Source organism: Labrus bergylta, chromosome 22 (genome assembly GCF_963930695.1).
Source record: "Labrus bergylta chromosome 22, fLabBer1.1, whole genome shotgun sequence".
NCBI lineage: Eukaryota > Metazoa > Chordata > Actinopteri > Labriformes > Labridae > Labrus > Labrus bergylta.
The window spans coordinates 2,326,044-2,350,144 of NC_089216.1; the positions used below are offsets into that span (position 1 = coordinate 2,326,044).

General features: G+C 40.1%; 2 protein-coding genes and 1 long non-coding RNA gene across 3 annotated transcripts; 1 reads left to right on the forward strand and 2 right to left on the reverse strand.

The window, feature by feature from the left end:
- The first annotated feature begins 325 nt into the window (after positions 1–325).
- On the forward strand, positions 326–9,972 carry zgc:77880 (zf-DHHC domain-containing protein). The gene is made up of 9 exons (XM_065950744.1): positions 326–461; positions 1,819–1,907; positions 2,000–2,073; positions 3,915–4,027; positions 4,109–4,170; positions 4,676–4,796; positions 4,910–4,982; positions 5,376–5,556; positions 5,638–9,972. The coding sequence occupies exons 1-9, from the start codon at positions 337–339 to the stop codon at positions 5,727–5,729; spliced, it is 930 nt and encodes a 309-aa protein (XP_065806816.1). The 5' UTR covers positions 326–336; the 3' UTR covers positions 5,730–9,972.
- A 4,962-nt stretch (positions 9,973–14,934) lies between these two features.
- LOC136177363 (uncharacterized) lies at positions 14,935–16,597 on the reverse strand. The gene is made up of 4 exons (XR_010664991.1): positions 16,463–16,597; positions 15,610–15,753; positions 15,415–15,467; positions 14,935–15,307 (listed from the first exon to the last, which is right to left on the reverse strand). It is a non-coding gene; the product is annotated as an uncharacterized lncRNA (long non-coding RNA).
- A 1,225-nt stretch (positions 16,598–17,822) lies between these two features.
- Positions 17,823–20,293, reverse strand: LOC136177498 (uncharacterized). The gene is made up of 5 exons (XM_065950895.1): positions 20,147–20,293; positions 19,001–19,185; positions 18,633–18,773; positions 18,251–18,389; positions 17,823–18,011 (listed from the first exon to the last, which is right to left on the reverse strand). Exons 1-5 carry the CDS (start codon positions 20,258–20,260, stop codon positions 17,823–17,825), a joined length of 768 nt encoding a protein of 255 aa, XP_065806967.1. The 5' UTR covers positions 20,261–20,293.
- Positions 20,294–24,101: the final 3,808 nt, after the last annotated feature.

Genomic DNA, 24,101 nt, shown 5'->3' on the forward strand with positions numbered 1-24,101 from the left:
AGGAAACTCTGGAAAAAATTAGGCGCCCGACTTCCCAACTTGACATCAGAATCGTCATCAAATGAGGGGCAAAATATGTTTTGTTAAGATATTTTTTTATAAATTGCTAAAATATAACTCATAACAGAGACGTTAACACATCACACACAATAATGCAAAAAGGATTTTTTTTTTTTTTTTTACACTTATTAATTTGTGTGGAAAGAAAATTATTTAGGTGAACTGTCCCTTTAAAAACCTGTCGTTATTTCCTACGGTCATGGAACGCAGCATCGTGTTTCAGCGTGATGTCACCCGGAAGCAGGGGGGGGGACAGGGGGCGGAGCCCGGCAGAAGATGGCGCCTCTCCGCTGTAGGCGAGACCCCTGCGGCGTTATCTGTCTCATTTTAACTTATTTCAGCGTGTTTTACGCGGACTACGTGGTCATACAGTATGTCCTCCTCCCCGCCTACTCGGACAGGTCGGTACTTTGTGTTTTTATGTCGTTAAAACCGGTAAAAACCCGACATGGCGGCTGCCTCTCTGCACTGCCTCCATTCATTTGACAGGTTTGACAGCATCCTCACGCCGCTGTATCCGCGCAAAACTTGTTTTTCTGACAGGAACAGGCATTGATTTAAACTGGGACAGGTGTTTGTTACGGGGTTGTGTTGAGGGAAAGTCAGATAACGTGGTTTTCCCCCGTTTGTTTACCAGCTGGGGTTTGTGTCAGTCAGCTGTTTGTCTGCAGGAGGAGGAGGAGGGTCCTGTTAGCCCACTGACACAAGAACAACAGAAACACAGCTGATAGAGTAAACAGAATACAGCTTTTTGATTTTTATTATTTTACATTTTATCCATATTTGCATGCATGTTTTTTTTAATTTGATTTATTCTTTTGTTTTTATAATTTTCAAAGTTTCGTCAGATGGCTTCTCGAGGTTTCTTCATCTTTAAAGGAAGTTTGTCTTTGCCACTTTTTAATTTGCTGAATGTTGTTAAGTGCTGTGCTCCGCTGACGTCCCAAAAAGTAAAAAAAATAAATAGTTTTTTTGCACGCGCAAGATGTTAAAGGTACAGTGTGTAAATTCCGCCACCAGGGGGAGTCTACAATTCTACAATTCACTTAGCAGACGCTTTTATCCAAAGCGACGTACATCAGAGAGTCAGTTCAACACAAGCAAGGATCTAGAAAAAAGGGAACAATGTGAGTAAGAGCAAACGATCAGCTTTGAGTCTGATTGGACACACAGGTGCTGACAGGAAGTGACCAGAGGCAAAGCACAACATTGAGGGCAGTTCTTGAGAGCTCTAATCAGTATAGAAACCATCTTATAAGTCATCGTTATCAAACAAAAACCATCATCATTACCATCATCATCATCAATAATATGGAGACCATCATCATTAAGTTAGTAGGTATTCATGAAAGAGCTGGGTCTTTAGCTTTTTCTTAAAGGTGCAGAGGAGTTTGGAAGTTTATTCCACCACCGGGGGGCGACAGAGGAGAAGAGTCTAGTCAGCGTCTTAGGACCCTGTTGGGATCTCAATCAATACAATTACAAAAGATGACGTCGAGGCTGGCGGGGGAATCATGGGGGTTTTAGTTTACCACTTTTTTTGGAGAGAGAGTTGAGGATATTATTCACGGGGCAGAAGCTGAACCCGACCGCCTGCTTGGAGGACTGTGACCTCCATAAAACAGGACATGTTGTTTGATTGATCAACAAAGTTTAAACTAAAATAATTGTCAGTTGAGTCTCTTTGAAAGAAAAGCCAGATCTATTTTTAATAAAGGGTTTAATTGTTGTATAAATGTTGCTCTCTCTCTGTCACAGTGTGTGGTGTACTCTCCACGGGTCGGTGTTTAACCTGATTCTGCTGCTGCTGCTGGCCTGTCACGCTAAAGCCGTCTTCTCAGACCCCGGTAAGTATCTGTGATGACCCATGTTTCTTTTGAAACGCCCCAAAAAGTAAGCATTTTAAACTTTGTTTTTAACGCGTGTTGTTGATTTGCAGGCATGGTGCCTCTTCCCGACACAGCTATAGACTTCTCAGAACTTCGATCGCAGTCGTCTCGGATGAACGAGCGAGTAAGTCACACAATGAAATCACACAACTGTCTTTCTTCTTAATCCAAAAATCTTTCTTTTTAATGATTTCCGGGAATTAAGCCCATACATGTGCTGCTAAGTCAAGTTTTTTAGATATCTGGAAATATTTAAAATAAACTTTTAGAGCATTTTCTGCTGGTTTGAGAGCAGGACTGAGCGTGACCTTCTGTAATAAACTCATTGTAAAAGTCTTCTCTCTCGGTATGTTCACATTTTACCTGCCAGAAGGATCTCTGTTTACCTGTTTAATCAGAATGCTTCATCAACATTTTGATGCAGACGGATGAAGCCACCCTCGGATTAATTGGTGCCAAATTAGCGGTTAAAAAACAGATTTTTGGGGGACGTGTTGCCAACACAAATAAACAAAACAAAAAAACATGTATAAAACACGATGAACAGCAGGTCGACATCAAAACGGTTAGAGATAATACGCAGTCTTTAACCTAATATGTGCATAAAAGGCAGACTGCACTTATCTGCTTAGATTTTCTCTTTTCTCGCAGACAGAAAATATATCACAATGTACGTTTTTAGCAGTATCGTGCAGCCGTATTTGAGAGCACACATCAGGTAGAAATCTGAGTTTTCCCACCACAAATTAAAAGTTTTAAAGTGACATCTTCCACCTTGCATTTGTGTTTCTCTTTGACATGAGTTTAACAAAGTATGTGTGGAGATAAAGGACACCTGAGAGAGGGGATTTAAGAGAGATTGTAGCTTCTGTCTGACTGTCTGATGATTACTGTATTGTTAACAAGTATATATTTATCTGCTGTTGACTCTGCGTTTACATGTAAGAAGCTGTACTTATGTCGACCTCTGGGCTTGTAATTAAGTTCTTACGAGCTCAATGACAGACGTCTGTGAAGTGTTACCTCTAAGCCTCTAGCTCCACTTTTGTTTTGGTGTTGAATCTCCAAACGGCCTGATGGAGCACACATCTACTGAAAAGTGGAGCAGGCAGAAGACGGAGAGGATGGACTTTTCTCATAATTGGGGGGTTTGAAGACAGACTAGAGACACATATTAGTGTTAGAGAAACATGGGGAATAATATGTGACCTTTAAAGAGGACATATTATTCCCCTCCTCCACCTTTTCAAACAGTCCCCCTGTGCTCTAAATGAAACATCTGTGCTGTGCTTTGGTCAAAATATAACATGAATCAAGCACCAGAGGAGGTTTGTGACCCTGTATAAACCAGTTCTCTCAGAATGCTCCGTTTTGGTGTGTGTCTCTTTAAATGTAATGAGCTCCCCTCTGAGTTTTCCCCGTAGACATCACTCCTCTGTAGTGAGAAAAAAAATGGCAGACCTGCGCAAAAGTTTTGCTCTAGTCTGGGGGTGGAGACTATGGGGGGAGATATCAGGGGAGGGGAGGGGAGGGGATTTCTTTCCCCAGAATCCCACTGTGACATCACAAGGAGAGCACATTTGAAACAGAGCATTTTTCTCTGTTCTGTAAGACTTATGCAGACCACAAACATAGGACTGGATGGATTTATTTCACATGTTGTGGGTCAGTAGACGCTATTTGGTTACCCAAATATATGTTCAAAAACACTGTAGAAGTTTTCATAACATGTCCCCTTTAAGGAAATGAATGCTTGTTTGTAAAAGTATCACTAAATATATAGGAGAGTAATGATAAGTATAACAATGTTAAACGCACAGTATGTAAATTCCTCCACCAGGGGGCTCTCAATCAAAACAATAACGAAAAGATTACGTCAAGGCCGGCGGGGAATCATGGGAGTTCTCTCTGCTACTCCATCGTCATGTATATCTAACAGACTTTATCTTGAACTGCTCCTCTCAGGGCTGTGAAGGTTGGACCGTGTGCAGTCGATGCGAGACCTACAGACCTCCCAGAGCGCATCACTGCCGCGTCTGTCAGAGGTGTATACGCCGCATGGACCATCACTGTCCCTGGTGAGAGAAAACAACAACATCCGTCCTCGTTTCTTGACTTGACTGAAGTAATGTCATTAATTTCTGAATGTTTGTGTTTAGGATCAACAACTGTGTCGGAGAGTTGAACCAGAAGTATTTCATCCAGTTTCTCTTCTACACCGGTGAGTACAAAACAACGACGTATACTCAGAGATGTCACCCGTTGGTTTCTGAAGCCAATCGATGGCGTTCACCATGTTTGAAATGCTCTCCCAAATTAACTCTCGGTCAACCTAGTACAAAGCAAAGAGGTGGAGCTGAGGTGGGCCTTAAGCCTCCTGACAAAACAGCTTTAACAGGCCCGACCATCGGTCAGATAAGCCACGCCCCTTATTATGAATAACTCTTATCCTCTGTTGTAAAAACAATCACCACCCATAAAGTGTTTGCTGATGAAGTCATAGGCTTACTGTATATTTTTTTAACAGGCTGTAATCATGTCTATTTCTGCTGTAAAAATGGACATTTTAACATGGGATGTGTCTGTGACCTCATGTGGACACCTGGGGTACTGCAGTTTTTTGCACTTTAGCATTGGCTGCTTTTTTCAACACCGGTTAGGTAATCAGTTTAAACTTTGTTGGATGAATGAAAGGAACGATACTCTTTGTTTTTGTTTTTTTGCAGGGATGGCCAGTCTGTACTCGTTGGTGTTGGTGGTGTCGGCCTGGGTGTGGAGGATAAGAAGCGAGAGAGAAGGAGAAGCGGAGAAAGAAGGAGAGGAGACGCCCAGCAAACACCTGATAGTGTGAGTCCTCCGTTTCGGTGTAGAAAGTCTGAATGTTTTTAACTAGCTGTCTAGTCCAATCAATGATTCAGTTCCTGTGCAAATCAGTCCATTTTCCTCTTCTTCTTTCTTAGTGCTCACTACATCATCCTGCTGGTGGAGTCGGTGTTGTTTGGCGTGTTTGTCATGGTCATCTTCTACGATCAGGTACTCACACACATACATTTACTTATATGATGACGAATTCAAACCCTAATCTTTACCATAAACTACAGTTTATACCTCAAATTTGAATATTTATGATGAGTCCCCACAAAGCGTCTTTTTTAAGAGTTAAAGTCCCCACAATTCACATAAACGGGTATGTGTGTGTTTTGACGAGGCTCTCATTTTAGGCAGCAAATAAACTGGACATAAATCTGAGCATTTGTTGGAAATATATGATGTTGGGGTAGGGATATATAAAGTTTACTTCACTCGGGGAAAAGTAAGAACCAAAGCTGAGCTAGAAGTAGACGAGGCCAATGGCAAATATTTATCATCAAAAAGACCGACTGTCTCGGTCAACCTCCAACACTTTCTCTCGCTCTCTCCCTTCAGTTGGTCTCCATCATCACAGACGAGACGCCCATAGAGCAGATGAGAAACAGGCTGATGATCAAGGACAGAGGCTCTTCATCTTCCTCCTTGGCCTCCTCCTCCTCCACCTCTCAGCTGCCTCACCATCCCCCACACACCCGCAAGCCGAAGCTGGCTCTGCTGCGGGAGGTTTTTGGAAGAGGTGGGTTTCATGTTCATCATCTTCACTCATCATTTCAGTTCCAGAATAAGAAGCTGTTTAAATTTGTTTTTTTCTTTCCAGGGTCGGTCTTTTGTTGGCTCCTTCCTCTCCACTCCAGCCCTCCGTCAGTAGGCGGCATCATCTACTCGGCCCTGCCGGACTACGATGTCTGACCTGTTTTGGAGAGTCAGGTTTTTTTTTGTGTGTTTGTGTGTGTGAGCGAGAGAGGGCACATTTTCTGCCTAACTTTGATGTCTTATCTTTGGACCTGAGAGGTGAAGAGTAAAGGCGATAAAGGCGACTACTGGGATGAATGAAGAGTGTGTGAGTGTGTACTACTACATGAATGCATAAATGAATGAATGATGCTCTGTTTGTGCGGCTTTAGTCCCAAGGTCATGAAAAGTTCAGCCTCAACTTTTTTTTTTAATATTCCAAATCACAAAATCACAGCATTTAATTTAATTTATCTTTTCCAAAATTAGAAGTTAGCATCCTGTGATTTCAAACAACCAAATGAGAATAATATTATGAAAGAGGAACAAATTAATTTTTCTAGGTTTGATAAAATGCCTTGGGGTTGAAAAGCAAACAAAAATGGAGATTGTCCACAAAGAGATTCTTTTTTTTTGTGTTTTATCCTGTGTGTATCTTGAACTACAAAAATACTTGACAAGTTACCTAAATTTACGGCATTACACTTTTAGATTTAAACTGTTACCACACACACACACATACACGTTTACGTTGTTTATGGGGACAGTAAATACTTACTTTAATTTCCTGGTCTCTTACTCTAATCCTAAACATCAACCATCTTCTTGGTTTTCACTAACCTTTACTACTGACCCAATAAATTACTTCTTCATTTGAAGTAACAGCTAGAGTCCCCGTTAAGCTGCAGTCTGACGTGTCCCCATAAGGAGGCTTTATCAGAAACACATGCACACGGTACATACAACACGGGGACAATGGGAGAAAAACAACACAATTTTTTTTTTTCTGTCATTCTTTTATATTTATTTATTTTCTGAAGTAATAAATATGTTCATTTATTCCTCATGAAATCACACACACACACACACACACACACACACACACCGAAATAGTAGATCTCAGTATTCTGCTTAATCTCAGTGAAGGGACGATTCCTAACTTATTTATCGTTTTCTAACTATTCCGTAGAGTTAACTCTACCAAAAAACTGTATTTTTATGTGAGGGGTGAGGCTGCCTATCCATACTGTTTTGAGTTTCAATTTACTTCTGGCGTAGGTGGAAAAAAATAAAGTGGAGAAATTAACAGATGAAGTTACATAAGGTTTAAACTTAACCTACCTACTTATACCAACCCCTCTTCTCTTGTTTGGTTAAATCACCCAAAGTAAGCTTACCATTTACTACCTCAAATTCCCAGAACAAAAACTTAAAGACGCTTAGATTGCACTACATTTTTTTTGCTTTCCTGTAGTTGGACAAGCATTCATGGAAAATGGTAGAGCTTAACCTGGGGCGCCGGTAGCCTAGTGGTTAATTCCCATGCCTCATGTACAGAGGCTGTAGTCCTCGAAAGCACACGGTCCGGGTTCAAATCCGACCTGTGGCTCCTTTCTCTCCCCAGTTTCCGACTCTTTGCACTGTCCAGTCCCTCCAATATAGGAAAAATAAATCTTTTAAAAAAAACATTCTTAACTGGAAGTAGCTCAAATCCAATCAAAAAGTCACAAGATTGGGGTACATCAGGTCACACAGGTTCGTCAGGTCAAGCAGCAACAGGAAAAGTGTGCGATGAAACACCGAACTAAATTGTTACTTCATGGTTGACATCTCACTATGAATTGAAAAGTCGCAGATAAACCACTGACACTAAGGCAACTTCACCCTTACTTGTGTTTTTATGTTTGTATATATAGTTATTATGAATTTTAATTGCGTGTTTGACCTCGGCCACACGTGAGTTTCAGATACAGAAGGGAACATACTAACAAGTGCTTCAGTTTATTTAGGGAACTGATTCTAACTGATTCTAACAGTAAAGTATTAACAGCAATCCTCTGATGTTTCAAACTGAGAACAACGACCAGTTGAGAGATTATTTCACTTGTTTCCTCTGGAAAGACCTGTTTCTTGAATTAAGTGACTTAAATCACATGAAGTGGTTTGCCTTTTTATTCTATGTTACAATTAAAATCAAGTTACTGACATTACTGAACAATTATTTATGAAATTCTTATTTAAATCCTGTTGAACAGCAAAGTTAAATGTATCTTCTAGTCTTTTAACAAAGACAATGAAAACCTTGGAGTGTGTTGGCAGTGGCCATGAAAGGCATGCAACGGTTTGTAATTTGTATTCACACTATGAGCTTTGAGGCTGATATTTCGTTTCATATATTTTAAGAATGTTCTCCATTGCTGGATTCAAGTCTTCCTCAATACAGCATTGAGGCGTGGCTACTCTGTTTGACCTGTGGCTACCACCGCAAACTCTCTATCAGGATAGTGGACTAGCATTGCCTCTTTACCTTCTCGTCCAAATATGGTCACTTTTAGCCCCAAATAAAGAAACAGAAAACGGCCAAAATGCAAAATTCTAGCTTCCTAAAATGGTGGTCCACTTACAAATGGGTGACGGTCATGCCATGTAAGACATGCAACCGAAATTACATTTTTCAGATGCTGATTTCTGAAATTCTAAAATTTGTAAAGAATTCTGAGTTTACAAGCAGGGACACCATGGGCCAGTTTCAGAAAGCAGGTGTAGTGCAAACACTGAGTCTGTTAACCCTGAATTGAGGGAAACTCTGGGTTTCCTGTTTCAGAAAGAGAGGTCACTCAAGCCAAGGTGAATCTTAGTATCGGGGCTCCATTAATGTTGGCTTTTCATAGTCATGATGCACGCTGGAGTGAACCTCCTCAGATTTGATTTAATAAACTTAAATCACCTGTTCTGGTACCAGAAACTCAGAGTTTCCCACCTTAGGTTAAATCGACTCAGAGCTCGGTGTTACGCTGAAAGTTTGTTGAACCTTCTTTCTGAAAACGGGCCCCAGGAAGCATTGACGATTTTGTTTGGACAGGTAACAAGCAGCATAGTTAATCGCTTGCTCATGGGTCATCTGGTTATTTTACAAATGGTAAAGCTCATGGTGTGATTACATTTAATCCTTGGGTGTGTAAAAAACATCATGACAATGAAGGAACCATCCTCCAAAGTAGTAGCTGCCTTATTTCTGTTTCAGTGTTTGAAACTATGAAAGGGGATGGAAGCTCGAAAGCGTGATCAGTGTGTTCTCATAATCAACGCTAATTTGTATCCAGACACTATTTTTTCAGGCAGGTACAATTTACAAAGAATCCTTGCCCAGGTTTGATGTTGTTAGCTGTTTATAGGACGGTTCAACTTTTATAACAACTACGTGCAGTTCTAATGAAGGGAACGTTACTGAAACTCAGAGCATTTTTTGTGTGTTTTCTATGAAGATCTGGTTAAAAACAAAAACAAGGTTTGAAATGTTTTTTTCTGAATCGTATGGTGCAAAAGATTCTTTGTCACCTTGAATTAGACTTTTATTGGTCAAAGTTCAACAAAGAAAGAGACGATTTGGTTCTCTCGCCTCGTCTGTCGAATCTGAAAAACTTCCATCATCACTCCGATCGGCTCCAAATAAAGTGCACCTGTACCTTGTTGAGCACCTGAAAACATTTGAAACTGTAAATATTTTTTCAGATTTGTGTTAACTATTCAGGGTACTGGCTTGCTTGTTTGACTCTGTTGAAAATGCAGTTGATCTGTTGTTTTGTTTTGTTTTTTTCAATGTACCAATGTTGAACATCTGGGTGCTCTTGTTTTGGTTCATCCATATTGATTTGTCGGACTAATTTGGTAAAATCCAACAAAAATGACTCTTGTTGACTGAAACAAAGCAAGCGCACCCCATTTGCTGTTTTACTTGACAGCGGGAAGGATTGTGTGGAGAAAAGAAAGGGGGCCTGAAATTAACACTTAGCCACCAGCCAAACAATTCAGTTCTGCAATCCAAAAACTGTACATTTGATTGACGTCAAAAATGGGCAAACAAAGAATAAGTATTGATGTTCCAAAGAGGTAACTTATTACTCTTTACTGTTGAAAAGTTAGTATTTAAAAGAGTTACTCGTCCGTGCCCGAGAAATGGATTTAGCTGGTAAAACCATGTATTTGTTGGCTGGTCGGTTAAAAAAGAGTTGGCTTCACGCCCTTTAAAGCAAAACCAATAAAGAGTTCAATATCATGTTGCATCATGATGAACAAGTTTACAACTGACTGATGTTTCAATTTATTGTTACTATCTTGAAACCGTGACCTGTGTATTATTCCTAATGACATGCTGCGCTGCTCGTTCAACTGGAAGTAAAAACAGATGTCTTTTAATCTGCGCTGGTTCCTTTTGTCTTTTTTTCAAAGATTATGTTCTGTGCTTGATTAACACCCAAACATATTATTATCTTTCCTCTTCAATATCTGAACAATCTCGAGTCTTTCCACCAAAGAAATCGGTCCATCACAGCCTCAGGATTTTACGGTTTTACTTCATGCTGGTTGGTGAATGAGGCCCGTAATTACAGACTTGTACTGTTAACAAAATATCCACTCAAGAAAATTTAACAAGGTACCACATGTGTTGACTTAATGCAGCTTTTGGTAAATTAAGTGCATTAAAAAAATATTTTATTTCACATTTAGAAATCTGATAATAAAATGAGAAATAACTCAAACTTTCTAATTCCAAGCCTGAAGATAATAGTAACCACAGTAAAGGTTCATATGTGGTATGAAATCAAACTTTGGAAATTTAAACATTAAAAAAATCCACATTGCCCACACTAACCCCATATGTTGATGAAGATAAGAAGTTCCTCTAAATGGACCTAGTGGCTTGTTGAACCAGAGGGGGTCACTGTGCTTGCAGCTTCCAGTCACACACGCTTCTTACAAAACTCAGAGACTGGAGTCTGATGGTATCTCAAGTTTCCCTGAGTTCCCAAGTGTTAACACCATGATTAAAGGCAAGGCAAGTTTATTTACAGAGTGCCATTCATATAAAGAACTCCATCATTACCCTTTCTTCACATTTTTTTAGCTAAAATACAGCATTTAAATACAAAATAAATAAAAATATAATCGCCACACACATTGATTTTTCCACCTTTAAATTGTTGAATCCAAATAACACTGTTGCTTATGCCAAAGTCTTCTCCGAAGGTCATTTTCTATTTCTATTAGAAATGCGTTTTAAGTCAACTCGTCACTTGCACTTGTTTGTTGGCATCAGGCCCCATAAAAAATGTTGTAGTTCTTGAATGATGCGTCTCTGCTAAAAGAAGGTCACAGTGTCTAAAGTATATTACAAATACAATTCAACTACAATTCGACAATTCATTAAGAAGTAGATTTGATCCAAAGCTATGAACATCAGAAAGTAAGAACACAAGCAATGATCTAGAGAGGAGGAAGCTGCCTCAGCAAATGCAAATGAACAGCTTTAACAATCCAACACAGGTGCTGACAGGAAGTGCAACATACCATCAGAACCATTACATACAGTATATAAGCCATAAAACCAAATACAACAAAAACACTTTTAATTTGATTTTGTAAAACATGGACCTGCATGGTTTTACATCAAAACAGTCTTAACTTAACACATCCTTAGAACCACACTCATACTGTGCACACAGACTTCAAACGTTAAACGTGTTTAAATGTTTAAAATAATAGAGCAATTTGGAAAATTCGTTCACAGTTTCTGCCAGTGAAAGAATCCTGTCAGTGGATACCTTGAGGGTGGCAGTGGCTCAGTTTGAAAGGACCTGGGACCCATTGCGGAAATTGGGCTGGTAGCTGGAGATATGCAAATTGACTATCTGGGCACTGCTAAAAGTACCACTGAGCAAGGCATCAAACCCCTAACTCCTTGGACACTCTTTTGTGTGCAACTCCTCAATCTGACATATCTCCATCAATACATGTCCATATGATCCTGTTTGTTTATGAGTGTGTATTTTGGCCTGTAAGTATCTCAACAAATGAGTGATAAAAGTAAAATTTCCCCTTGGTTTGAAAAAAAAGGTATTTCTCCTTCAGTTTTCAATTTGAAAGGTGGCAGAAAATAAATTTTTCAGGTTATGTCAGCAGGGGGCGCTGATGTAGGCTCCAGTCTCACACTGCTCAAAAGGCGTAAAGTAATGTCTGATGGCATCCCTCGACTCACCAGTTCATCTTTGATCTGTAGATGAAAAAGAATCAGTGGTATTCTGACATGTTGTTCCGGGGCACATGTACAGTAGCAACATTTATCTGCTCTTTATGCCTCAGTGCAAACCCAGCTGTTAGCGTTGGGATTCTGACTCATCTGTAATCGTTGTAAAAGTAGCATGTTAAGGGATGTATTATTCAAAGCAGTATTCCATAATGGCAAAATGAAGTACAAACTTTGATAATTTTTTCAACAAAAACAAATTGTGTACCCATTTGATTAGATATTGCTTAAGAGGACACTGACCTGTTGGATGACAGTGTTCCTGATGTGTTCATCAGACAGTGGGGATGATGAGGAAATCTTCATTCTCCAAACTGCAACAACTAGTGGTGAAGAGAAGCAACATTACAACGCAGTTAAGGATTGATGTTTGAGTAAAAATGACTTCTTAAATCAGGACAGTAACACACATTTGTGAGGTACATAACTTTATAAAGTGCATGTTGGGAATATATGAGCCAAAGTTGACTTTAAGTCCACTAAGGGATTGTACCCTGGTCTCCTGGCTGAAAGTCTTTTGTGTTCGACCTATCCATTCTCCTCAACAACCCACCCAAGCTGACATTTTTACTCTCTGCACAGCCTAACTACTACTTCTAAAACACTGTGTTGATGAAGACATAAGATCCTTGTATACCTACCATTGCAGTTGTTTCTGTAGTACTGATGCATACTTTAACAAATGACAACACCATAATTTGGTAAGACGCAGTCTTGATCATTTCATGTACTTCTGTGAGACCGAATTGCTTTGTTTATTTCCAAAAACATGATCATATTGGGGAAAACCTTTAACTTAGATAATACTCACTTTGGTTTGAGTCTTTGGTTGTACTTGTCGGCAAGGTTGTTATTCCCTCAGTTGTAGTATCTGGTGGTGGACTTGCAATTTTACTGGTTGATGAAGGAACAGTAGTTGGACTGAGTGTTGTACTGGTAGCTGTGGTAGTAGTAGTGGTATTCTGCATGGTTGTTGTTTGTGCAGCAGTGGTAGAATGAAGCTGTGATGTGGTATCTTGTATTGCTGTGGACGGAGAATTGGTTGTAGTTTGTGTTGTAGACGGTGTAGTTCTAGCTGTAGTTTGAGTGGTTATTGTTGAAGGAACAGTAGTTGGACTGAGTGTTGTACTGGTAGCTGTGGTAGTAGTAGTGGTATTCTGCATGGTTGTTGTTGGTGCAGCAGTGGTGGAATGAAGCTGTGATGTGGTATCTTGTATTGCTGTGGACGGAGTATTGGTTGTAGCTTGTGTTGTAGACGGTGTAGTGCTAGCTGTAGTTTGAGTGGTTATTGTTGTAGGAACAGTAGTTGGACTGAGTGTTGTACTGGTAGCTGTGGTATTCTGCATGGTTGTTGTTGGTGCAGCAGTGGTGGAATGAAGCTGTGATGTGGTATCTTGTATTGCTGTGGACGGAGTATTGGTTGTAGCTTGTGTTGTAGACGGTGTAGTGCTAGCTGTAGTTTGAGTGGTTATTGTTGAAGGAACAGTAGTTGGACTGAGTGTTGTACTGGTAGCTGTGGTAGTAGTAGTGGTATTCTGCATGGTTGTTGTTGGTGCAGCAGTGGTGGAATGAAGCTGTGATGCGGTATCTTGTATTGCTGTGGACGGAGTATTGTTTGTAGCTTGTGTTGTAGACGGTGTAGTGCTAGCTGTAGTTTGAGTGGTTATTGTTGAAGGAACAGTAGTTGGACTGAGTGTTGTACTGGTAGCTGTGGTATTCTGCATGGTTGTTGTTGGTGCAGCAGTGGTAGAATGAAACTGTGATGTGGTATCTTGTATTGCTGTGGACGGAGAATTGGTTGTAGCTTGTGTTGTAGACGGTGTAGTGCTAGCTGTAGTTTGAGTGGTTATTGTTGTAGGAACAGTAGTTGGACTGAGTGTTGTACTGGTAGCTGTGGTATTCTGCATGGTTGTTGTTGGTGCAGCAGTGGTGGAATGAAGCTGTGATGTGGTATCTTGTATTGCTGTGGACGGAGAATTGGTTGTAGCTTGTGTTGTAGACGGTGTAGTGCTAGCTGTAGTTTGAGTGGTTATTGTTGAAGGAACAGTAGTTGGACTGAATGTTGTACTGGTAGCTGTGGTATTCTGCATGGTTGTTGTTGGTGCAGCAGTGGTGGAATGAAGCTGTGATGTGGTATCTTGTATTGCTGTGGACGGAGTATTGGTTGTAGCTTGTGTTGTAGACGGTGTAGTGCTAGCTGTAGTTTGAGTGGTTATTGTTGAAGGAACAGTAGTTGGACTGAGTGTTGTACTGGTAGCTGTGGTTATAGTAGTGGTATTCTGCATGGTTGTTGTTGGTGCAGCAGTGGTGGAATGAAGCTGTGATGTGGTATCTTGTATTGCTGTGGACAGAGTATTGGTTGTAGCTTGTGTTGTAGACGGTGTAGTGCTAGCTGTAGTTTGAGTGGTTATTGTTGAAGGAACAGTAGTTGGACTGAATGTTGTACTGGTAGCTGTGGTTGTAGTAGTGGTATTCTGCATGGTTGTTGTTGGTGCAGCAGTGGTGGAATGAAGCTGTGATGTGGTATCTTGTATTGCTGTGGACAGAGTATTGGTTGTAGCTTGTGTTGTAGACGGTGTAGTGCTAGCTGTAGTTTGAGTGGTTATTGTTGAAGGAACAGTAGTTGGACTGAATGTTGTACTGGTAGCTGTGGTTGTAGTAGTGGTATTCTGCATGGTTGTTGTTGGTGCAGCAGTGGTAGAATGAAGCTGTGATGTGGTATCTTGTATTGCTGTGGATGGAGTATTGTTTGTAGCTTGTGTTGTAGACGGTGTAGTGCTAGCTGTAGTTTGAGTGGTTATTGTTGAAGGAACAGTAGTTGGACTGAGTGTTGTTCTGGTAGCTGTGATAGTAGTAGTGGTATTCTGCATGGTTGTTGTTGGTGCAGCAGCGGTGGAATGAAGCTGTGATGTGGTATCTTGTATTGCTGTGGACGGAGTATTGGTTGTAGCTTGTGTTGTAGACGGTGTAGTGCTAGCTGTAGTTTGAGTGGTTATTGTTGAAGGAACAGTAGTTGGACTGAGTGTTGTTCTGGTAGCTGTGATAGTAGTAGTGGTATTCTGCATGGTTGTTGTTGGTGCAGCAGCGGTGGAATGAAGCTGTGATGTGGTATCTTGTATTGCTGTGGACGGAGTATTGGTTGTAGCTTGTGTTGTAGACGGTGTAGTGCTAGCTGTAGTTTGAGTGGTTATTGTTGAAGGAACAGTAGTTGGACTGAGTGTTGTATTTGTCGCTGTGGAAGTAGTCAAAGAAGTTGTACTCTGCATGGTTGTTGGTGTAGTAGTGGTGAGATTTAGTGGTGATGTTGCATTTTGTATTGTTGCATGCGTAGAGTTGGTTATAGCTGGTGTGGTTGTGGTTGTGGTTGGAGTGGTAGTTGCTGAGGGAATGTTGGTTGTATTCTCTGTGGTTGTTTTAGCAACTGTTGGAGTTGAAGTTACGATTTCTTGGTCTGTAAACACAAGTGAACATGAAAATAGATATTTTCCGAACTTTAGAATGGAGGAAATTAAAAATGGAATTTGAAAACATGAAAGAACAAGGAAGGTTTCTACTTACAGTTTCCAACAGTAACAATGACACATCTTAGATCTGAGTGATACTTCCTTGAACTGTGGAATTGAATGTGGAAGCTTGTTTAGAAAATGATTTCACAAGTTATTGCAGTTACAGTACTATGTAAAAGATATAGCTACAGTTTACCATATACTGTACTTTGCTAATGGTAAATCATTTATTTAAGAAGTGGCCCACCCAAAATTTGCCTGCACTACAAAGCAGATGGGGTGGCTTTCTCCATCCTCTCTCTCAGACGGCGTCCATTTCAGGATGAACTGTCCCACTTCTGTTGTGATCTTGTCAATGTCATATGGCCCGCTGAACAGCAGCTCAGAAATCCTTCAACACAACAGAAAAAGGAAAGGTTTGACAAGCTGTCAGATAAGTATTTGAAAATGTTTTTTTTCAAAAATGAAGCAAAAATGTTTTGTTGTTATGAAGACATGGTTGGAATTTCACCGTAACCTGATATCTGACTCAGCTATTTGTTAATGCTGTTTCCTTGATTGTGGTTGTTGTGAGTAAGTTGGAAATGTGTGAGTCAAATATGCAGATTATTAATCCTTTGGTTGTTGTTAGTATTAGTGGTCAAACTAGTACCAGCGTCAAAAAACTCTAAGTTTCTGCAACAATTTGTCAACAGGTTATAACATAGAACAGGTAGGAGTGTGGGAAGTTTTCATATTTTTTAGACATTAAAGGTACAAAGGTAGTCTACCTTATTGATTGTGTTCATGTTCTGGATGTTCCTGTACATTGTACTAGTTATTCTGATGATTGTTGTAGTTTTGAACTAACAATACAGTGTTATCTTACTTCATCTTTATGTGCAAATCTGCCAACAGCACTATACACTTGGTTATGTTCTTGTTGCAGTCTTGTCAAACATGTCATAGGCAACATGTCTTGAGCGACACAAAACAACATTCCTTGTGCAACCGAAAAGCATTTAAGTACATATTTATGTGGATAAAACTTTCTTATCCAATCAGAGAAAGTTCTATTTTGATTCATTTTATCTTATAAATGTCTTAATTTTTTGACATACTTGGAAGCCTTTGCCTCTGCATTGATTGGGATGCAAATCGTCTGATTGACGGGGGTGTTCAGCCAAGCTCTATTTGCTGGAGTGGGAGGCAGAAATTTAGGCAGAAAGAGTCCCTCGGTGCAGGACAACACCTTACCATCCACTGGAACAAGATGAAAAGCACAAATTTAGATTAGATTAGAACATTTCTTCCCCAGTGGAGAAACTCATTTGCCACCTGGTCAAGTTATTAAATAACAAACACCACTGAAACCATCAGAGGCTTAATTTACAGCCATGAATTAAAACCACAACTTAAAATTAAAATATCTGACTTCTGCTGGAACAAAGAACCTTCTAAGTCGTTCAGTATACCACAGAGGCATCACCAGACGTCGCTCACTGAAGGAGCTGTCCATTAAAAACACTGTGCAAAGGATCGCCTTCAAAGATCAGAAACTTTTTTCGTTTGGTCCTCGAGGGTAACCTCAAGTGAGTCTGGGGTTTCGCAACTGCAGAGCCAGCTAATCAGAAGTCTGCTTGTCAGATTTCCTCTCAGACCGTGATGAGTTCACGCAGGTGTTAAGTGTCAGACATCAGACATTCATTGAACATTGTCTGGGCAATAATTCCAGAACAACTCATTGTATTGTTCTCCATTACTACACTAACAGGGGCGCGGTATGGTGGGTGTCAAGCTGAAGTTTTCTAAAGATGACAATTCTAGTTGTTTTTTCCAGTCTGGCCACTTTGCCTCTTTACCTCTTGACATGTACTTAGATTAGACCAAAGTTTGGTACAAACATTCATGGTTCAAGACAATGACTTGTAAACACTGTGGAGATCCACATTTAGTGTTTTTGTCACCAGTGCTCCCAACACTATTCATGACATCATGAAAGTCATTTGTTAAAGATTAGTTTTCTGGCATTTCCTTGATAGAGCAATTGAAGGGAAACAGGGAAATTGATGTAGTTGATTCTAACTTGGGTTATACATGGTGAGGAATTCAACTCCGTATATTGGGATCGTTAGTCTACCAACTGAGTTATTCCAGAGCCCCAATGAGTATTGGCACCAGTTTTGACTTGAGTCTAGTATCAAATGTCTGTTCAGTGTGAAACACTTCTTTTCATATACTTACATTAGATATTTCCTGTTCAAATTCATAACCCTCACCTTAGTAGACCAAGTAGTGGCACCAGTTTGGTGCCTTCCAATGTTATAAACGTTGTGAGTGTTATTCCACAAAAATGTTAATTGTCATGTTGATTACTTTGCAGAATAGCTTCGATAACATTCCTGAAAAACCAAATCCCTCACTGAAGATCAGTGGAACTTGAACTCCACTGTAGCTTAATATCTTTGTGATGCCAGAACATCAAGTCTTACCTCTTAAAACAAACTGTAGTGGTAGTTTACTGATCGGGTCGTTGCTAGTTTTCAACTCCTTAGAGCCGTTTGTGTGAGTCAGGATGATATTCTGTTGGGGAATGTCCTCCAACACCAGCTGGACGACGTAAGGACCTTCATCGCTGCTGTCTGTGGGGCTGAACGACAGAGTGCAGGACTACAAAGGAGACACAAGGTGTCTGTCAGAAAGTTAAATAACTTGGATTGGAATTTTGGATATTAGGTATTTTAGAAAAACAACCCCACTCTTTCTTTTCCATTAATTCAGTTTATGACAGACACAATCATAGTTTCATATTGGCTTCTTGGCTTGTTCTCTTGGTTTTTATGTTCACACTGAAACTAAAATGCTAAATTAAACTTAATTAAAAGTTTCTGTGGACCATTGCTACTCACAGGTGAGAGTTTGAGAACAGATGGTGGTGTGCAGGGGTTACACTCTGACTGTGATGTGTTTCCATATCTGCATTTAACCTTGTCTCCATCGGGGTCGAACGCCAACAGGTTGAAATCTCTCTGACAGTTTGAAGGAACTCTGAGAAAAAGATAATTCAGATTTGTCCACTCCAGGCAAAGACATTACAGTCAGAAATCTGACTTTTTTTCACAGAAAACAAGCACCTGATATCCTCCTTTTCATGTGTATACGCAGAGTTTTCAGTCCTGTCAGATTTATAAGGCACTGAAATTGCTGGTAATGTATTGAATCCACAGTGTGGCTCCGAATTGAGAAGTAAAAAGAACTAGAAGTAGAAACACAATGGGTGTGTTTTCTTACCTCAAAGCGGGCAGGATGGTGGTCTGGGGTGATCTGTTGGCCTCGTTGGTGTCAGACCTGTTCCTCAGCTCCACCAGAGTCAGAGCTTCCCATGACGAGATGTCATTTACGACGTCATTTATCCAGTTACCCCCACTTAACCTGTTGTGGAAACCCATGGGGAAGGTGTAGATAAGTACTGAAGATGTGTAAACCTTTTACTTTTCAACTCCTTATGTGAAATCTGTTACTAAATCTTTGCAATGTTCAGAAAATGTTGGAGAATAAATCTGTGAATTCATTGAGATTTTGGAGTGTTATACTATTGACATTCTCTATCTTAGGTTATAAAAGTGTAAAGTAGTGTAATACTCTGACTGATCACTCACTCCAGGTAAAAAGGAGCGTTGCTGGGAACCTGTCGGGTCATGACCCCCTCTCTCTGACACCACTCTCCGCTGCTCTCCTCCACCTTGTGTAGCTCTACGCTCTGAGTCCCACAGTCCCCTAAGAAGCAGGTCCACGAGTCTGAATCATCGCAAGAGAGGAAGTTCAGCTTGTAGCGAAGAACCACCTGTGGTGTTAAATTACAATGAAAACCTGTTTTAGCTTACACAACGATATTAGAAATGGGTCGTTTATTTGAATGCGTACATGGGGAAAGCTGCTACTTTTAAACACATTTTTGTTGTTTATTACAGAGAAGCAGTAAGCCAGTGTTGAAAAATGAAGCCAATGCGGAAGTGCATAATCCTGCAGTTCATCACTAGAGGCTGACTCCAGGAACACAGGAAGTCACATACACACAACAGGCAAAAAAAAATGTTCACAGCATAAATTGACATGTTTAAAGCCTGGTACAAATAACGGCTCTGTTTTGATTTTGAAAACGATACTTGTTATCCATAGTTAGGCGTGTAGCTGACATGATTGACAGGTGGGTGCCATGTAACAGTTTGTCAAGAGGCTTAAAACCCGCCTCAGCTCCAGCTCTCAGCCTGTCGTTAGGTTGACTGAAAGTTAGACTGAGACAGCATTTCCAACATGATGGCTGCTGCCGATGAGCTTCCAGAGCCTCCTGCAGGAACAGGTGTCTGACGTCACTTAGGCCATGTCCATTAATGTTTACTGTCTGTGATTACAGCATATTTTCACTCCTCACCACTGAACTATTGTTCTATGTATGCTTTATGAGCTTGATAGTTCAACATTTCATTTGTAATGCTCGTACATAGAAAGCAAAGTTAACCAAAGTCAAATCCCTTATATGTTTACACAAACATAGCCAATAAAGCTCATTCTGATTTGTTGTTTATCCAGCTGAGAAATCTTGTTGTTTTCTTGAGATAACTGGGATATTATGACATGCTCCAGAGAAAAATGTAAACTCCCTTAATACTTTAAGAACATACATAAAGTCCTCTTTTTGTGCTGTTCTTGGAGATTCTTACTTACTTTCTCACCTTAATCGAAGCAATAATGTAAAGACCTTTTCTAAAGGTTGCAACTTCTACCAGATAGAAATCTTCACATACCTCAATAGATCCGTTTGTGTGAGGGGTTTTTGGGTAGTAGGTCATCACAGTCCCGTAAAAGTGAGTCGCCCGGGTGCTGCAGACCAGCAGTAACAACAGCAGAGAGCAAAGCATTGTGAATGCGTGAGCCTCCCCGTGCAAAGACAAGTGAACTGACATTGACGCGTGATTCAAACTTCAGAGGGGCTCCTTTTAAGTACCTCCCTCCCACTAAGAAAATCATCTATTCATTTCAAACATTAAACAAGGAAACAATGTGGTATGAGGAACTAGTCTGACAAAATAATGATTATTACCGACAGTTTGTGGTCATGTTCTTGTGTTTGGTCTTTTTGAACTATCAGATTTCTTATTTGTACCATAACTAACAATTCCCTGAAACAGAGACAGGATTTTGTGAACATGATATGCTTCTTTTATACTTTTCTGAATGCTTTCAAAACAACGTATCAGCTCTCAAATGAATGGAAAAAGAAGCGAATGTATTTTCCTTCTCGCTCTCCTACACAAAAAGCTCGCTCTCAATTAACAGAGTTTTTATTGTGCGGTCAAAATCAGCCAAAATAAAAGTAAAAAGTAAAAAAAAACTTCATATAAATGTAATATAATTTACCCTTTACAAGTCTGTGTAATGGCCTTGCCAATGTTCTTTAATGTAGGTTAGGTTTTGGCCACTGGGGGGCAGTAGAAGAAAATCTTAAAATGAACATTTAAAAAAATTTAAATTGATATACTGCTTATTATATTAACATAAGAAACACTGCATATATAGCAGTTATTTGACATTTATTTTGTTGCCACTTGATGTATAGGTCCAATATTTGTTCCCTTTTAGCTCTGTTTTTGGTTTCCACCAACGCATGAGGGAAATATCTGAAGCTGAATTAGTCACTGTAACTAGCCTAGATCTCTGCCTGTGTAATCTCTATGATTAAACTGATGAACGATAAGCTTTCACAGCTTCTGGTTGCATCTCTTTATTATAGAAAGAAAAAAACATTAAAAAACATAATTGGTTACTCTTTGACTCCAAAGATTGCGGATAAAGAGAGAGGAAGGGCGTTGTTGAAATTTGATTTTGACAACGTGTGCACTATGAGATCGATATGGTAAATGGAGCCTACGATACAATGAGTTGTTCTGGAACTTTTGCGCTAACAATGAATAATGAATGTTTGATGTCAACACTCAACACCTACGTAAGCTCGTCACTGTCTGAGAGGAAATCCGAGACGCAGACTGTCGAGTTCTTAATTAAAGTTTGTCCTATTCACGACATGGATCTCATCTATAGACTTGTTTGTTAGATTTGTGACTCTAATCCTGGACTTCAGACGATTGTATTTGTACAAACTGTGCTTGCAACATGACACACTTTTGGAAGACAGGTAACGCAGCATGACGATGGCTGATGACGTGGGGCTTTGAGTGGTGTTCTGTTGTGATGAATGGATCTTGGACTTCCACCAAGGAGACTTTTGTGCCCTGATAAAACCAACAATTCAACATAATCTAAATAAAATTATTATTTGACGAGGAACAGTGCAGTTAATTGGACCTGAGACGGTACAAAACATGTTGCAGAAGATAAACATGTCCTTGATTTAGGCCTACTTTTTGACTCAAGTTTTTTGTCCTTTTCACCTAGCGACCCGTCGAAAATAGCTACTCGTCCCATTCTAGGGTTCCAACCCACCAGTTTAGAACCACTGATAGGCCTATAACAGATCAGGGAAAATTAAGAATATGAATGTTAATCAAAAAGGAAGTAAGTAAATAAATCAAAACATTGGTTCCTTATTTGAAAGTAGCCTATTTACAAACTCAGATAAGGTCGCTGTGTATCAGTATTTGAACGCGGCCCGAACTGTCAAACGGACCAACGGCTCATTTACCATCATCGAACCCACCCATCCCCTCCGAGCTCGCTCATTGGTCAAGGGACCTGTCCGTCATAGCCGTGACTCAGATCCCCGTCATGTGACCGATGTTTTTGTTTTTTCGCTTCCGCCTTCTGTTCTCGCAGTGTCATGTGGGACTCAAACTAACAGCTTTTGGGATTAAAATCCGCTGCGTGACTCTTCACAGGAATCTCTTCCAGCCGCCGCAGCAAAGTCTCCTTCTGAGGTTTAAAATACAGAAAAAGGCCCGGGGTCCGTTGGGAGTGATGTCGGACGGGGAACGGTCGCCGCTGCTATCCGAGCAGCACGACGGGACCAACGGCAGTTTCACACAGCAGGTGTAGTGCAAACACTGAGTCTGTTAACCCTGAATTGAGGGAAACTCTGGGTTTCCTGTTTCAGAAAGAGAGGTCACTCAAGCCAAGGTGAATCTTAGTATCGGGGCTCCATTAATGTTGGCTTTTCATAGTCATGATGCACGCTGGAGTGAACCTCCTCAGATTTGATTTAATAAACTTAAATCAGCTGTTCTGGTACCAGAAACTCAGAGTTTCCCACCTTAGGTTAAATCGACTCAGAGCTCGGTGTTACACTGAGAGTTTGTTGAACCTTCTTTCTGAAAACGGGCCCCAGGAAGCATTGACGATTTTGTTTGGACAGGTAACAAGCAGCATAGTTAATCGCTTGCTCATGGGTCATCTGGTTATTTTACAAATGGTAAAGCTCATGGTGTGATTACATTTAATCCTTGGGTGTGTAAAAAAACATCATGACAATGAAGGAACCATCCTCCAAAGTAGTAGCTGCCTTATTTCTGTTTCAGTGTTTGAAACTATGAAAGGGGATGGAAGCTCGAAAGCGTGATCAGTGTGTTCTCATAATCAACGCTAATTTGTATCCAGACACTATTTTTTCAGGCAGGTACAATTTACAAAGAATCCTTGCCCAGGTTTGATGTTGTTAGCTGTTTATAGGACGGTTCAACTTTTATAACAACTACGTGCAGTTCTAATGAAGGGAACGTTACTGAAACTCAGAGCATTTTTTGTGTGTTTTCTATGAAGATCTGGGTAAAAACAAAAACAAGGTTTGAAATGTTTTTTTCTGAATCGTATGGTGCAAAAGATTCTTTGTCACCTTGAATTAGACTGGTCAAAGTTCAACAAAGAAAGAGACGATTTGGTTCTCTCGCCTCGTCTGTCGAATCTGAAAAACTTCCATCATCACTCCGATCGGCTCCAAATAAAGTGCACCTGTACCTTGTTGAGCACCTGAAAACATTTGGAACTGTAAATATTTTTTCCAGATTTGTGTTAACTATTCAGGGTACTGGCTTGCTTGTTTGACTCTGCTGAAAATGCAGTTCATCTGTTGTTTTGTTTTGTTTTTTCTGTATCAATGTTGAACATCTGGGTGCTCTTGTTTTGGTTCATCCATATTGATTTGTCGGACTAATTTGGTAAAATCCAACAAAAATGACTCTTGTTGACTGAAACAAAGGAAGTGCATCCCATTTGCTGTTTTACTTGACAGCGGGAAGGATTGTGTGTAGAATAAAAAGGGGGCCTGAAATTAACACTTAGCCACCAGCCAAACAATTCAGTTCTGCAATCCAAAAACTGTACATTTGATTGACGTCAAAAATGGGCAAACAAAGAATAAGTATTGATGTTCCAAAGAGGTAACTTATTACTCTTTACTGTTGAAAAGTTAGTATTTAAAAGAGTTACTCGTCCATGCCCGAGAAATGGATTCAGCTGGTAAAACCATGTATTTGTTGGCTGGTCGGTTAAAAAAGAGTTGGCTTCACGCCCTTTAAAGCAAAACCAATAAAGAGTTCAATATCATGTTGCATCATGATGAACAAGTTTACAACTGACTGATGTTTCAATTTATTGTTACTATCTTGAAACCGTGACCTGTGTATTATTCCTAATGACATGCTGCGCTGCTCGTTCAACTGGAAGTAAAAACAGATGTCTTTTAATCTGCGCTGGTTCCTTTTGTCTTTTTTTCAAAGATTATGTTCTGTGCTTGATTAACACCCAAACATA

Coding starts and splice junctions, on each gene's coding strand:
- zgc:77880 (XM_065950744.1), top strand. CDS start 337: ATGGCGCCTCTCCGCTGTAGGCGAGACCCCTGCGGCGTTATCTGTCTC. Junction 4,983..5,375: donor TGGTCATCTTCTACGATCAG/GTACTCACACAC, acceptor CTCTCCCTTCAG/TTGGTCTCCATCATCACAGA. Junction 5,557..5,637: donor GCGGGAGGTTTTTGGAAGAG/GTGGGTTTCATG, acceptor TTTTCTTTCCAG/GGTCGGTCTTTTGTTGGCTC.
- LOC136177498 (XM_065950895.1), bottom strand. CDS start 20,260: ATGCTTTGCTCTCTGCTGTTGTTACTGCTGGTCTGCAGCACCCGGGCG. Junction 18,774..19,000: donor AACGCTCCTTTTTACCTGGA/GTGAGTGATCAG, acceptor TTTCCACAACAG/GTTAAGTGGGGGTAACTGGA. Junction 18,390..18,632: donor ACCATCCTGCCCGCTTTGAG/GTAAGAAAACAC, acceptor TCTTTTTCTCAG/AGTTCCTTCAAACTGTCAGA.